This window comes from Schistocerca nitens, chromosome 5, assembly GCF_023898315.1.
Source record: "Schistocerca nitens isolate TAMUIC-IGC-003100 chromosome 5, iqSchNite1.1, whole genome shotgun sequence".
Lineage (NCBI taxonomy): Eukaryota > Metazoa > Arthropoda > Insecta > Orthoptera > Acrididae > Schistocerca > Schistocerca nitens.
In genome coordinates this window covers 610,183,741-610,199,936 of record NC_064618.1, presented here as the reverse complement: position 1 = coordinate 610,199,936, position 16,196 = coordinate 610,183,741, and the positions used below count along the sequence as shown (strand labels likewise).

Here is a 16,196-nt window from a genome sequence, read left to right as displayed (position 1 = left end):
CCTGGCAGTAGGTGGCAGCACAATGCATCTAATATGAAATTGTTTTTGGGGGTGTCAGGATAGTTTTGATTTCGTAGGGTACCTGTGTAATTGATATAGCTTACTGGGGCTGACTGCGGATCAGATCATGAGCTCCTGATTGCAAAATTTCGGCTGAAACTTCATAATGTAGCAAAAAGTATCCCAACTTGCAGATACGACCTTAACTCTATACCCTCCGACTATGCTGTAGAGGTACAAAACAGATTTAATGTATTACAGCTGGAGGACAAAAGCTCGCAAGAGATGTGGACAGAAGTAGCTAATACTGTCAAGGAGGCCGCAGAGAAACACATTCCCAAGAAAAGGAACAGTAAGAAGTCTAGATGGCTATCAGTTGAGGCACTGCAAGTTGCAGAAGAACGAAGGAAAGCAAAAATCAAAGGAGATAGATCAGCTACGTTTTAATTAAATAAAGATTTTCAGAAATTAGCTAGAAGAGATAAAAATATATTCTTTAATGAACAGTGCAAGGAAGTTGAAGATAGTAACGTAATGGGGAAGACAAGAGGTCTTTATAAGAAAATTAGAGAAATTAAAGGAAAATTCCAGGCAAAAATTGGAATGATAAAAGATAGAAACGGGAAAGATCTGAAAAATTGGTTCAAATGGCTGTGAGCACTATGGGACTTAACATCTATGGTCATCAGTCCCCTAGAACTTAGAACTACTTAAACCTAACTAACCTAAGGACATCACACAACACCCAGCCATCACGAGGCAGAGAAAATCCCTGACCCCGCCGGGAATCGAACCCGGGAACCCGGGCGTGGGAAGCGAGAACGCTACCGCACGACCACGAGATGCGGGCGAAAGATCTGAGTGAAGCAGAGGATGTTAAGGAAAGATGGGCAGAATATGTAGAAGACCTATACAAGAAAGAACTGCATCATGACAGGGCTCCTAGTGCTGATGTTAATGTTAATTTAGAACTAGAGCCAGATATTTTGGAGAGCGAAATCCAGTGGGCCCTTGAAAATATGGCTGATAACAAAACTAGTGGACATGGTGAAATACCAGAAGAATTGTTTAAAGTCACTGGAAAGGATGCAGTGAAAGTGCTGCACTCAATATGTCAAAAAATATGGATCACGCAGCAGTGGCCAGATGACTGGGAAAGATCAGTATTCATCCCCGTTCCAAAGAAGAAAAGTTCTAAAGAATTCTCAGATTACCGAACAATCGCACTTATTTCACATGCTAGCAAAGTTATGTTGAAAATCTTACAAAATAGACTTCGCCAATATCTAGATCGAGAGCTACCAGAAGAACAAGCTGGATTTAGGAAAGGAAGAGGAACTAGAGATCAAATTGCTAACATTCGGTGGATTATGGAAAAAGCGAGAGAATTCCAGAAAGATGTGTACCTCTGCTTTATTGACTACGCCAAAGCCTTTGACTGCGTCGATCACAACAGATTATGGAACATGTGTGTACCAGATCACCTCATTCATCTGATACGGAGTTTATACCTTGACCAAGAAGCCACGGTGAGAACTATGTATGGAACAACGAAATGGATAAAGATTCAGAAAGGGGTCCGGCAATGCTGCATACTGTCACCGTACTTATTCAATCTGTATGCAGAACATGTCATGAGGAATGCGAGGCTAGATGAAGGAGAAACAGGAATTAAAATAGCTAGAATAAATGTAAACAACCTCAGGTACGCGGATGATACGATCCTGTTGGTAGAAAGTGAAGAAGAATTGAGAACACTCTTACTGAAGGTGAAAGACGAAAGTGAAAAGGCCGGTCTTATGCTGAATGTGAAGAAAACGAAAATTATGGCAACTACACCTACCAATTCGTGGGATATAGCAGGAGAAACCATGGAGGTAGTGACCACATTCAGTTATCTCGGTTCCCAGATCTTTGCTGACGGCGACTGCAGCCATGAAATCCGGAGACGCCTGTTGCTCGGTAGACAGGCGATGTCAAACCTTGACAAGGTTATAAGGTCCAGAGATATAACACTAGCAACAAAGATCCGTATTGTGAGGGCTATGGTCTTTCCAGTTGTGATGTATGGATGTGAGACCTGGACCATTAGAAAGGCTGAACGGCGAAGAATTGACTCCTTCGAATTGTGGTGTTGGAGGAAACTTCTTAGAGTTCCATGGACTGCAAAGAGAACCAACAGATCAATATTGGAGCAAATTAAACCAGATTTCTCCCTGGAAGGTCTAATGTTAAAACAAAAGCTGACCTACTTTGGACACACAATGCGAAGGCATGCCTCGCTTGAAAAAACATTAATACTGGGGAAGATTGAAGGAACTAGAGGAAGAGGACGTCAGAGGATGAGACGGATCGATGGCATCACAGAAGCAATGTGTTCCAACCTGGAAAGTCTACGGGAGAAAGTGAAAGACAGGAAAAATTGGCGTGATTTGGTTCATGGGGTCACGAAGAGTCGGAACCGACTAAACGAATAGAGAGAGAGAGAGAGAGAGAGCGAGAGACTTTTTGTATTACCTGTTTTTTAATTGACAATTTCAGAACATCTGACCATAATTACAGTTTCTTAAAGGATGTGAGTCAATGTGATTGTATGGTTGATAGTTAGTGAGACTGGGAGAGAGAGGGTGCAATAATGTAACATGTTTCGAGATATACCTCTATCGCCGGCCGAAGTGGCCGTGCGGTTAAAGGCGCTGCAGTCTGGAACCGCAAGACCGCTACGGTCGCAGGTTCGAATCCTGCCTCGGGCATGGATGTTTGTGATGTCCTTAGGTTAGTTAGGTTTAACTAGTTCTAAGTTCTAGGGGACTAATGACCTCAGCAGTTGAGTCCCATAGTGCTCAGAGCCATTTGAACCATATACCTCTATCAACAGTCAAAGAACGGCAATACAAAAACATTTCACACGGACACACATAGATCTTAAAACATTAATTTTTTATGTGGACATGTGTCTTTCGATCTGAAAAGGATGTCTTTTTTGTGACGTAATTACTTTTGTCTATTGCTACGGCTGTCTGCATTTTTGTTGTTCATTTTTTACAAACTTATGAAGAATACTCGCATTACGTTGTGTGTTACCTTCAACTCCACTGTGCGGTAGACACAACGTGGCCCCTTAAAATATAGCTTGGAATGACTTCACTACCAACGTGTCGACTCTGGTGTTATCTCTCTTTTCATAATGTCTTCTGTTCACTTGAGCGAGGCAGTCTTGACGTCAGTAAAGGAAATGTGTTACAGCAAGAAAAAAAAAAACTATTCTGTATTACTGATACTAGTCCACATTACACAAGTGGTGGCTTGGGTCGCTTGGGTCTCAAACCTTTCGTGTTAATGACAAGATATAAGAAAAACACAAATGTATATCTATTGAATATTGAATATTTGTAAATTAAGAGTACCGTAAGCTTACTGAACTGACGTTGGTAAAGAAATATGAGTTCTTCAAATCTGTCATTTCATTCACGATTTCGTTTCTCAGTTTTTTGTCGTGCACATAAATGAGTAGTTCCATGTCCTGCAAGATGCCAGTTTTCCAGTTCTTCTGTAAAGTATGTAGTACGTTAAGGTCATTATGTATTGTGAGACTGTGTACTGTTTGGTTGATATATTTAGCTATAGATGTTTTTCTGCAAATTATTAAATTTGAAGCAGTCAGTATACTCTTAGAAACGTGATTCTGCCCGTTTACCTACTACTTGTTGCACAGACAAGACAGTTTACAACTGCCTTACTTGCTAAGATATATTTGGAAGATGTCATGAATGTTTATTTTGTAAGTTGCTGGTGGTGGCGAAAGTGATTACCGTATGATGTCTGTTTTTTTAATCAGTTTAGCTAGTCTGTCTGAAAAGACACTTTTTTAAATGAGTAGTAGTAATTCTATTCAACGCCAAATTTAAATAGCTATATGTATCGAGTATCTGTTTGCTATGGATAGTCATCTGTAGCAAGCCGAAAACTTGATACGTTTAGAAATGTAGTAGCACAGTGTCTGTATATTACCATGTCTGTATAGGTCAATGCAATGTTCCTTCGGATACGCATGCGTGTGCGAAGGGACATCGCAGTGGCCTAAACTCATACTGTGAAAAAGTGGTTCAAATGGCTCTGAGCACTATGGGACTTAACTTCTGGGGTCATCAGTCCCCTAGAACTTAGAACTACTTAAACCTAACTAACCTAAGGACATTACACACATCCATGCCCGAGGCAGGATTCGAACCTACGACCGTAGCGGTCGCGCGGTTCCAGACTGTAGCGCCTAGAACCACGCGGCCACCACGGCAGGCAAATACTGTGCAATATAGACACTGCACTAATGTGTTTCATGCCAAAGCAAGGCAATCTGACGGAAAACAGTGTCTTTCTTTGTGCGAGAATTATATGAGTCGGATGCGGACACTATCAGACGGAAACACTAGGACAGATCGAACCTTAGGTCCGTTCGCGCAGGCGTGTTCGGATGGCCGAGGCTTTTCGGCGACCGCTCGGATTCGAGTCCCAGTCCGGCATAAATTTTCATACGTTACTCTTAAATCGCATAGCCACTGTGTAATCGTATTCGTCGTTTGAGAATAAATTTTCATAATATGTCAGAAATATGCTTGTTCCATTGTACATCACTCTCGTGGTGCAGCACGGTACAACGAAAGCATTACAAATTAATTAATTACTCTCACGTTAAGCAGATCACCGGGTATGGGCTACAGGTTGTAAGCTTTCTCACTTTGTAGTGACATATTCGGTAACCAACAGGCGCGTAATTTTAGAGCAACAGATGACCCGGTGTTGACACGGTAGCTGTCATCGCATCAGGGACATGGCTGCAGTGCTTAATTGTATCGCGGTAGTTGCTTGGTGACGAATATGCAGCAACAGAAATTCGGTACGCGTGTGAAATTAACAAAAATTATTTGTGTCCGAACGCTGAATATTGTTTGATTGCGTAATTGTCTAAAACAGTCAGAGTATGGAAAAACAGGCTGATAAAGTTAAGGCCTGTAATCTCGTTTTAACCAATACGAGCACGGCCGCGGCGGCATTCGCGTGCCGCCAAATGAATGCGGCTAATTCGATTCCCAAATTATAACTGCGCTATCACCCATACGCTGCGCTCCGTTTCTGTGCATATGTGACATCGACATAAATAAAATCGGGTGATAAGCTGCTCAGTTATTCAAATCTGTATATGAACATAGCATCACCGTTAAGTAGTGGAGATTTCCGTTTGATGTTAATAACTTTACATTTTCGCTCATCTTTTCCGCCAGCTCTGTATGAAGAAAGCTGTCTTGTAATTTAAATGCTTCTTGAAGTATGGGTATTGCGAGACAGCTGAGTGAACTATGGAGACTTTTAGATCTGAATCGTTATACTGTGAACATCGTATACGTGAAACGGTTGTCCATCTCGATAAAATCGCTCGGCGTGCAAGGGTTACAGTTGGTCACCACAACTTAATCCTAGATAACTATACCCCCCTAAAATTTACGGTTGCAGTTAGTACAATTTCGCCGGTCCTATGAATCTGGTATTGTCCGTAAATCGTGTAAAACAGGACACTTTATAGTTTTTTTGTGTGTCACATACCATTGGAGACTTTATAATTGCAATTAAGTAGCGCATAGACTATAAACTGTTACTTCCTTGAATAAAATATGGAGTAGCAAGATTTACAATGGTTTAGTAACATTGTAGCATTCCCCCCCCCCCCCCCCCCCATTTTACTGTTCTAGGGTTGAGTAACACTGGTCCTGTTATATGCACAAATGACCAACATTTCGTTTTAGACGTTACAGGCTCTTCAAATGCGCTTTTTCATAACAGTGGGAATAAATAACAATATGTTCGGTAAAGGGTTACAGAAATTAAATTGGTGGTGGAAGATACACCACTGGCCATTAAAATTGCTACACCATGAAGATGACGTGCTACAGACGCGAAATTTAACCGGCAGGAAGAAGATGCTGTCATATGCAAACGATTAGCTTTTCAGAGCATTCACACAAGGTTGGCGCCGGTGGCTACACCTACAACGTGCAGACATGAGGAAAGTTTCCAACCGATTTCTCATACGCAAACAGCAGTTGACCGGCGTTGCCTGGTGAAACGTTGTTGTGATGCTTCGTGTAAGGAGGAGAAACGCGTGCCATCACGTTTCCGACTTTGATAAAGGTCGGATTGTAACCTATCGCGATTGCGGTTTATCGTATCGCGACATTGCTGCTCACGTTAGTCGAGATCCAATGACTGATAGCAGAATATGGAATCGGTGGGTTCAGGAAGGCAATACGGAACGCCGTGCTGGATCCCAACGGCCTCGTATCACTAGCAGTCGAGATGACAGGCATCTTATCCGTATGGCAGTAACGGATCGTGCAGCCATGTCTCGATCCCTGAGTCAACAGATGGGGACGTTTGCAAGACAACAACCATCTGCACGAACAGTTCGACGACGTTTGCAGCATGGACTATCAGCTCGGATACCCTTGACGCTGCATCACAGACAGGAGCGCCTATGATGGTGTACTTAAGGACGAACCTGGGTGCACAAATGGCAAAACGCCATTTTTTCGGATGAATCCAGGTTCTGTTTACAGCATCATGATGGTCGCATCCGTGTTTGGCAACATCGCGGTGAACGCACATTGGCGTATCACCCGGCGTGATGGTATGGGGTGGCATCGGTTACACGTCTCGGTCACCTCTTGTTCGCATTGACGGCACTTTGAACAATGACGTTACATTTCAGATGTGTTTCGACCCGTGGCTCTACCCTTCATTCGATCCCTGCGAAATCCTACATTTCAGAAGGATAATGCACGACCGCATGTTGCAGGTCCTGTACGGGCCTTTCTGGATACAGAAAATGTTCGACTGCTGCCCTGGCGAGCACATTCTCCAGATCTCTCACCAACTGAAAACATCTGGTCAATGATGGCCGAGCAACTGGCTCGTCACAGTACGCCAGTCACTACTCTTGATGAACTGTGGTATCGTGTTGAAGCCGCATGGGCAGCTGTACCTGTACACGCCATCCAATCCGTGTTTGACTCAATGCCCAGGCGTATCAAGGCCGTTATTACGGCCAGAGGTGGTTGTTCTGGGTACTGATTTCTCAGGATGTATTCACCCAAATTGCGTGAAAATGTCAGTGCTAGTATAATATATTTGTCCAATGAATACCCGTTTATCATCTGCATTTCTTCTCGGTGCAACAATTTTAATGGCCAGTAGTGTAGTAGAAAATTTATAATTGTACGTCAGGCGCAAATTTTTATATCTTCCTCTACGTGTGTCGGCGGTTAAGGCATTATCAGCAGAGGGGAGGCATCTCTTACAAAACTGTTTTTAGTGGCAAATGTTGGAAGTTTCTCTCATCAGGTTGAGAGGTGGCCATGATGTTATGTTCGTATTTTGTAACTGTACAATTAACGATATTTGAGCTGCATTCTTGCTGGAAAAATGGCGTATACTTTACACGGTACGTCAAATGACGCAATAGAATTCATAATGGTTGAAACTGTTGTATGATTGTTCATTACTTTAATGGTCTGTAGTAGAGCTGTTGATTGTTCGAAAGATTATTCCACTGATAAACGTTTAATTCATTGTCTTGTGACACTGACGTGGTAGCGTTTTAACACATGTTCACGCATTGCATTTTGGGGAATATTTCTTTTGAGGCGACGCTGACGCTAGAGCTCGAGCGTATAGGCCATTGACAAAAGACAAGTAAGTTATCGTTTTATTTCTTTTGTTTTTTTCTTTTACCGTATTCCTCAAAGTGTGACCATATAAACTGCCAATACGTTTACGACTGTGTGATAGCTTGCTGATCTACTTTTATTTGGAATCTTAGAGACTTGCAATTAGTGAAATTTTCGCTGGCCTCTTAGTGCTTCCCGAACAACAGTCATAAATCTTTCTATAGGTACAAAATTTAGACTCGCGACTGCAAATAGGTTCAATGGGAATTATACATTTGCTAAACACAATAGTAGAAAACAACCTGAACACCGTAGACAAGACAACTTTAAAGAAGAAAGCTCTACGAAAGAGAACATTGCCACAAAAACGACCGTTGGGTTTGACTTGCATGCCCGGAACACACTAGCAATGAAAACAGTCATGGTGGTGATGGTAAGCTCCTATGGGACCAAACTGCTGACGTCATCGGTCCCCGCAGCTCGTCGTCTGGTGGCTAGCGTTGCTACCTCTGGATCACAGGCTCCCGGGTTCGATTCCCGGCCGGATTGGGGATTTTCTCTGCCCGAGGACTGGGTGTTTCTGTTGTCCTCATCATTTCCTCATCACCACCGTCATCATTCGTGACAGTGGTTAGATCGGATTGTGTACAAACTGGACTGTGTAGAAATTGGGACTTTGTACGGGTGCTGAGGGTTCAAATGACTCTAAGCACTATGGGACTTCACAACTGAGGTCATCAGTCCCCTAGACTTAGAACTACTTAAACCTAACTAACCTAAGGACATCACACACACCCATGCGCGAGGCAGGATTGTTATTTCATTGTATAAGACTACAGTTGCTGAAGATGGATAAAACACTAAAGTAGCCAACATTGTTAAAATTGTGCTTCCTCTTTTTTATTTATTTATTTATTTTGCAATTCTTACTTGACCGAAAGTGTCAAAGGTTTTGCCGTTTCAACAATTTTGCATCTTCCTTTGTTACTTCCGGACATAGCTTGTCATATATTTGAGTTCGACTTACAATAGCGTGGTAACCTGCTTCTCTGCTGATAGCCATTTATATGCTCGGTTGTGCCGATTTTTACATAAAATTGTGTGGTGCTTGATATCCCTGCACGAGTAGGCCGTTGTCTGTTCTATGGAGTGAACCAGAGCTCTACCGACAGAACTTCGGAATTTATTCGCGAATATTTTCTGAATATGTTGGTATAAGTCCCTTATTGTGTACGGTGGCTCGTTACGGAGTAATTACATTTCATTTTATTTCTTAACCCCTTTCGTATTTGTATACGTACTGCACTGAGAAATCTACAACAGTGCACATGTGGACGGTATGCCGTGTGTGTCTGGTCTGGAATCACACTTTTTCATTTCAGTCAGGGTACTTGCTGTTAGCAAAAGTAACCCCTACTTTCCTCTTCGCTCTCTAGCTTCCATTCAGTTCTGCTCACTAGTGTCTCGGGTCTGTTTTTCTGGCAGTGTTAACTGAACGTCAACAATGATACACAGCTGTATGGACAGGTTCACTGATGAGGAGTCTGCCGATATCCAACACAAGTATCGCTTCATATCCACGCTATGCTGCGCTATTCCGTCAGCGACGGCAACCACATCACAGTGTACTCTTGTCTGAGTGTTGATATATTACTCTGGGTTTTGTGTTGTGGGTTTCAGTGACTGCATATTATAGGCTTCTTCACTGTTGTGAAGGTACTTTCATCAAAGAATCTGCGGAATCAAACCGAATTACATTACCGTTAAATGCTGCGAAGTTGACCGATTTTTGTCTTTAAACTTAGATGTTTCTGAAACCAACAAAATTAATACATTGGTTTTTCTTTCAGAGCATGGGTATTAAGCTGTAGTAATAAACTGTTGACCTTTATTGGCTTTTGCTCCAATAAATAGTAAAATAATAAATAAAAACACCGAATCGGTCTACTTCACTTCCAGGTGGTACCAGTTATCAGTCACCTGTTATGTGATTATTGTACATTGTTTAAGCCTCTAGGGTGACTTAGAATGTTCTGAATAATTATCAATAACCGAAAAATAAATCTGAAATGATAATACTAATTTTAGATTATCGCACAAAGAAAGTTTAAGGGCAAAAAAACGCGATCACAAATTTGTTTATGACATTCCGAAGAAACGCACGCTATTCTTCTTTAGCAATAAAAATTGCCTGACCACATTTTATTTTACCATGACGATCACGCAGCCTGTTTCTCAGGTTTTTTTTGGGAATTGTAAACCCTCGACTAGCCTTGTTAACGCTTATTTTTTCATTTAAAATTTCCCTGGGACACAGTTCTAAAGCACTCAGGCTAAAATTTACAGTTCACCCAATTTTGTGTTTGTACATACGCAGCAATATTTCCGCACTGACGAAGCTTACCATCTCTATCGTATGACGCAACGAACAGAACTGCAATCGAAGTGACAAATTCATAAGTTAATATCCAGACACTTGCATACTCGACTTCGTCACTCCACAAGTACACTGTTATAGACAATTGTTGGTACATCCGCTCTGTCACATTGTTGATGTGTTCATTAGGTCATATTCGTTCCACACTCACGATCGTTTTGTTCATAAAAGAACCGCTCGAGAACAAGTTGTTTAATTTCTCACGATTTCACCAAGAATTTGCAAATTTTTATTTATGTATTTATGAACAGGTAAGCATAATACATTAAGTTATTGCTCTAGTTGTCTTTGTGAGGGTCAATGCATGACGTATCTAAGACTTAGCAAGGTCGCCCATTCCCGGGGGCCAGAGGGGTGGCAAGAAAGGCCCACCCCCTCCTTCCCCGTTAGCTCCCAGGGAAAGAAAAATATGCATCGTAGTCACGTGCTTTTCTTTCAAGAACATGATGTAAAAGTCGGTATTATGAAAGTTTTATCAGGGTCAGAACTGGAATTTTTTACGGCTACCTTAAGTCACCATTCGTCTTCCAAAATATAACAAAATTCTTTATACCCGCAGCTCTAGCCTTCCAACAACACCTCCCCCCCCCCCCCCCCCCCCCCCCCGCGGCGCAACGTGTCGCATGCGAGCGCTTGAGACATAGAAACAAGAACTGTTTTATACCAGTCACATGCATAAAAGTTTTACCTCATTAAAAAAGGTAAAAAAAATCAGGCCTTATGGAAACGATTTGTATTCAAATAGAGGTTTGGAATACTGTACATTTAGCCACTGTCATAAATGAAGAACTTTCGAACAGTAAATATGATACGTAAAATAAAATAATTTTCATTACCAATGTCTAGTAGTTTAACGTTAAATGTTTCTTGAACTTTCTGATCAACTGCATCTCAGCGATCAACTTGACCCCAAATGAAGGTATTATTCTGTGCCGAACCATCGGAGACCACGGGCCCATTATACAATGATACAGAGAAAATTGCCCTGAACACCCTCCGACATTTTGTCGGTGGAGCTCGGTTTGACCACGTACGACGAGCAGAGGGCCCTGCTGCCGCTGAAAGCTGGAGGAACAGGCGGCCTCGTCCCGGTGATCGTGGCAGTGGCTCCCGCCGGATCCTGGTTGCTGCGACTGGCGACTGGCGCGCCAGTGGCCCGCGGAGTATTTTGAGCTCAGGGCGGCGGGCGCGGCATTTCTTGGTCTGCCGTCAGCTGGCGCCTGCCCACGGCGCGCCGGGCCCTCGGCGAGACACGTCGGCGTCGTCGGGGAGGCTGCGTCTCCAGCCGCGAGAGCCCTGATACAGCCGCTGTCTAGCAGCGTGTGTATCCGTTTGAACTTTCATAGTGGAAACGGAGCATTAGCCTACAAGCACGAACTACACTACAATGAAAGGAAAAAATTGCAGCACCAAAATACAATTGCCTAGGTAACATATTTATGTGATTAACACTGCAAGATCGCAAGTTAATGTAAGTGCGAGATAAGCCACTGCGACAGTGAAATTCTGCTACATTAACAACCGGTGTAACAGCCAGAATGTTGAATGCAAGCATGCGAGTCTGCTTGCGTTGTGTTGCACAGGTGCCCCGTTTCCAGTTTGTGGGGTGGTGTTCCTTGCCGGTTGCATTTGGTCAGTCAATACAGAGACGGTTAAAGCTGTTTGTGCATGTCGCTGGAATGATGTCTCCTATGCGCTAGACAGGAGACAGATGTGGTGCAAGGCAAAGGCATCTACATCTATGCCGGCTGGAGTGGCCGAGCCATTCTAGGCGCTCCAGTCTGGAACCGCGAGACCGCTACGGTCGCAGGTTCGAATCCTGCCTCGGGCATGGATGTGTGTGATGTCCTTAGGTTAGTTAGGTTTAAGTAGTTCTAAGTTCTAGGCGACTGATGATTTCAGATGTTAAGTCCCATAATGCTCAGAGCCATTTGAACCAATCTACATCTACATGACTACTCTGCTCTACATGACTACTCTCTTCTGCTATACGATCCTTGCACCCAATAGTTTCCAGATGCCATTTTTGTTTATAGAATATGACAGTATACATGTGATGTGTTACGATAGTGAAAGGAACCTGTGACCACTGGAGATACTGTATTTTACTTATTTTATGTTACTGTTAGATATACGTTTAATTTTTTGTCAAAAGAAACCCAAAACCATGTTCTGAATTAGTGTTTTGTTTCTCCACTATACAGTGCCGCAAGTTCCTCCGAGAAACACACACACAAATTTCATACTAACAAATCTAAATCCACATGATGGAGCTTTAAACTTTTGAAACGCGTCGTGGAGATTAATAAACAGTGACTGGTAACAATAAACTTGTTGTTTCATTTCAGTATTTGATACTGAAATAGATGAATTTGCAAATCTGCTTGCCGTATAGTTTAACTACTTTAACTTTAATGGTAATTTTTAGGTAAAAGAGAATGGTTCACAATTCATTGCGCAATAGCAGGGCAGGTGGAGGATATCGTTTTGAAATCATATTTTCTATTTTGTGTGGTTATTTCTGTTGGACCTCCATTCTTTTAATACTTCCTACGTCTTGTTTGGAACAGGAATCTACGGATACCAGTCACAGAATGCTCGTCCCTTTCTGATTGGACTATTGGTGGGATTCTGCCTACACGCCTATCAGGGTAAGTTTTCGTTCCTGTGTTGCTTCTGCATGCGTTTTTCGTGTAAGGTTCTGGTTCATAACAACGACCTCAGCTTTTGAGCACGTATGACCCGTTTTTCTGAGAACATGCAGAATCTTCTTCCATTGTTCGCTACAATTAGACCGAGAACGGTGTTATTGACAATACGTACTTTTATAGTATCGAGATTTTATATTTTAGTTCTTCCTTCTTCGGTAAAAAAGTATGTCGAGTACGACTAAGGCTTATAGATATTTAGTTAACTGTGTTAGAACTCAGATATCACGTAACTATGGATTGCAAGAATTGCACATAACGTGTCACAGTACATTCCCCCCTTGCAATAGATGTATATCCTGTCTATACATAAGCATCTGAGGCCTTCTTTCATTGTGTGGGCCTCCCCTCTTTCTCTCTTTGTGGTATTTGAATTACACTATGTGATCAACAGTATCCGGACACCTCCAAAAACATACGTTTTTCATATTAGATGCATTGTGCTGCCACTACTGCCAGGTATTCCACACCAGCGACCTCAGCAAACATTAGACATCGTGAGAGAGCAGAACGGGGCGCTCCGCAGATCTCACGGACTTCGAACGTGGTCAGGTGATTGGGTGTCACTTGTGTCATACGTCTGTACACCAGATTTACACACTTCTAAATATCTCTAGGTCCACTGTTCGAAGTGACAGTGAAGCGGAAACGTGAAGGGACACGTACACCTCAAAAGCGTACAGCCGACATCGTCTGTTGACTGACAGACAGCCGCCAGTTGAAGAAGGTAGTAATGTGTAATAGGCAGACATCTACCCAGATCATCACACAATAATTCCAAACCGCATCAGGATCCATTGCAAGTACTGTGACAGTTAGGCGGGAGGTGAGAAAACTTGGATTACATGGTCGAGCGGCTGCTCATAAGCCACACATCACGCCGGTAAATGCCAAACGACGCCTCGCTTGGTGTTAGGAGCGTAAACATTGGACGATTGAACAGTAATTGCCAACAGTAAAATTCGGAGGCGGTGGTGTTATGCTGTGGTCGTGTTTTTCATGGAGGGGGCTTGCACAACTTGTTGTTTTGCGTGGCGCTATCAGAGCACAGGCCTACATTGATGTTTTGGGCACCTTCTTGCTTCCCACTGTTGAAGAGCAATTCGGGGATGGAGATTGTATCTTTCAACACAATCGAGCACCTGTTCATAATGCACGGCTTGTGGCGGAGCGGTTACGCGACAATACGAGGTGTCGCTAGAAAAAAACCGGACTAGTACTGGTGAAACAATAAAGCGAATGCAATAAGGCTGAAAGTCGCGTGGCCTGTCACGTGACTCTCGCTCCGCCTACTGCTCGAGTTTCATCTGCCTCCTGCGCTCAGTCTGCCCGTGGCGTCTGTTTTAAGTAGTTGACGTTTTGTCTGTGCGTCGGAAAATGTTGAGTGTACAGAAAGAACAGCGTGTTAACATCAAATTTTGTTTCAAACTAGGAAAATCTGCAAGTGAAACGTTTGTAATGTTACAACAAGTGTACGGCGATGATTGTTTATCGCGAACACAAGTGTTTGAGTGGTTTAAACGATTTAAAGATGGCCGCGAAGACACCAGTGATGACACTCGCACTGGTAGATCATTGTCAGCAAAAACTGATGCAAACATTGAAAAAATCGGTAAACTTGTTCGACACTTTCCTTGTCAACTCCTGTTAACTCAGACACTGCTCTGATTGCTAAACGGCGATCTTGTCGAACAAGTTTACCGATTTTTTCAATGTTTGCATCAGTTTTTGCCGACAATGGTCTGCCAGTGCGAGTGTCATCACTGGTGTCGTCGCGGCCATCTTTAAATCGTTTAAACCACTCAAACACTTGTGTTCGCGATAAACAATCATCGCCGTACACTTGTTGTAACATTACAAACGTTTCACTTGCAGATTTTCCTAGTTTGAAACAAAATTTGATGTTAACACGCTGTTCTTTCTGCACACTCAACATTTTCCGACGCACGGACAAAACGTCAACTACTTAAAACAGACGCCACGGGCAGACTGAGTGCAGGAGGCAGATGAAACTCGAGCAGTAGGCGGAGCGAGAGTCACGTGACAGGCCACGCGACTTTCAGCCTTATTGCATTCGTTTTATTGTTTCACCAGTACCTGTCCGGTTTTTTTCTAGCCACACCTCGTAACATCCCTGTAATGGACTGGCGTGCACACATTCCTGACCTGAATCTTACAGAGCACATTTGGGATGTTTTGGAATGCCGACATCGTGTCAGGCCTCACCGAACGATATCGATAACTCTCTCCAGTGCAGCACTCTGTGAGGAATGGGCTGCCATTCCCTAAGAAACCTGATTGAACTTCTGCCTGCGAGAGTGGAAGCTGTCATCAAGGCTAAGGGTGGGCCAACACCATATCTAATTCCAGCATTACCGACGGAGGGCGCCACGAACTTTTTAAGTCATTTTCAGCCAAGTGTTCGGATACTTTTGATGATGTAGTGTATATGGTATTTACCTCATTCCTATATACATTATTCTATAGTTATTCACTTATTCGTGTTTTCCTATTGATACAGTGTCATACCAGTAATTCGTTTGAACTTTACGTAAAGCATATTTGACTTTGACTGACCCTGTTGCTGTCACCAGTTATTATATACTATTTCCCTCCTTCTATTATGCACCAACCGTGATTAGTACTGACATGTCTTCAACTGTCACTGGTTCCTTAAGATAGTTGTGTTTTGCTCAATCATTCCTTTCGGCCATACCTAGGTTTCATGGGACTTGTTGGAGCTAACAATTAATCTTTCGCTAGATTCCACTGCTTTCAACCACAGTCGACCTATGGGTTGAAGACACATTTTTATATTCTGATCTGGATAGGCGTACCGAAACTACTTATGTTTTAGTTATAAGTTTGTTTCCTTATATTTTTCGGCAACTGTTTGTGTTGAACCCCTAACAGTTTTAGTTTCTGGGTGAGAGTTCGTCTTTGCTTCTCGGACTTCAATAGTCAATTTTTTTGCTTTTGGTATTCACGCTTGTACGATACGCATCCTCGATACGTACAGCTATGGCCCTTCTTATAAAAAAAGGTTATGTACTTCAATGTGGTTTTGGTTTTAATGGACTTGTAGACTTTAGAGTTGCATGGCTTAACCTTTTGTGTACGTCTGCAGGTATATTACGGTACATGTAACAGGGGGACCTACGTTCCCACATGATATTCAGATGGTTAAACATGCTATTATTTGAGGATTTTCAGTAGACTGTATCAGTTTCAGCATGTTGTTTGACATGGTGTAGTGGAACTACTCTTACTGACTCTATAACCTCCACTAGTTGACTACGTTGTTCCGCTCCCTCAATTTTGTACTGTAACCTC

General features: G+C 42.7%; 1 protein-coding gene across 1 annotated transcript in view; it reads left to right on the top strand.

Annotated features, from left to right (window-relative positions):
* Positions 1–534: 534 nt before the first annotated feature.
* Positions 535–16,196, top strand: part of LOC126260610 (uncharacterized) — a 40,199-nt gene continuing 24,537 nt past the window's right edge. Inside the window, exons 1-2 of the mRNA XM_049957947.1 lie at positions 535–641; positions 863–1,529. Coding sequence (XP_049813904.1) covers positions 535–641; positions 863–1,529 — 774 coding nt within the window. The remainder of the gene's footprint in view (positions 642–862; positions 1,530–16,196) is intronic.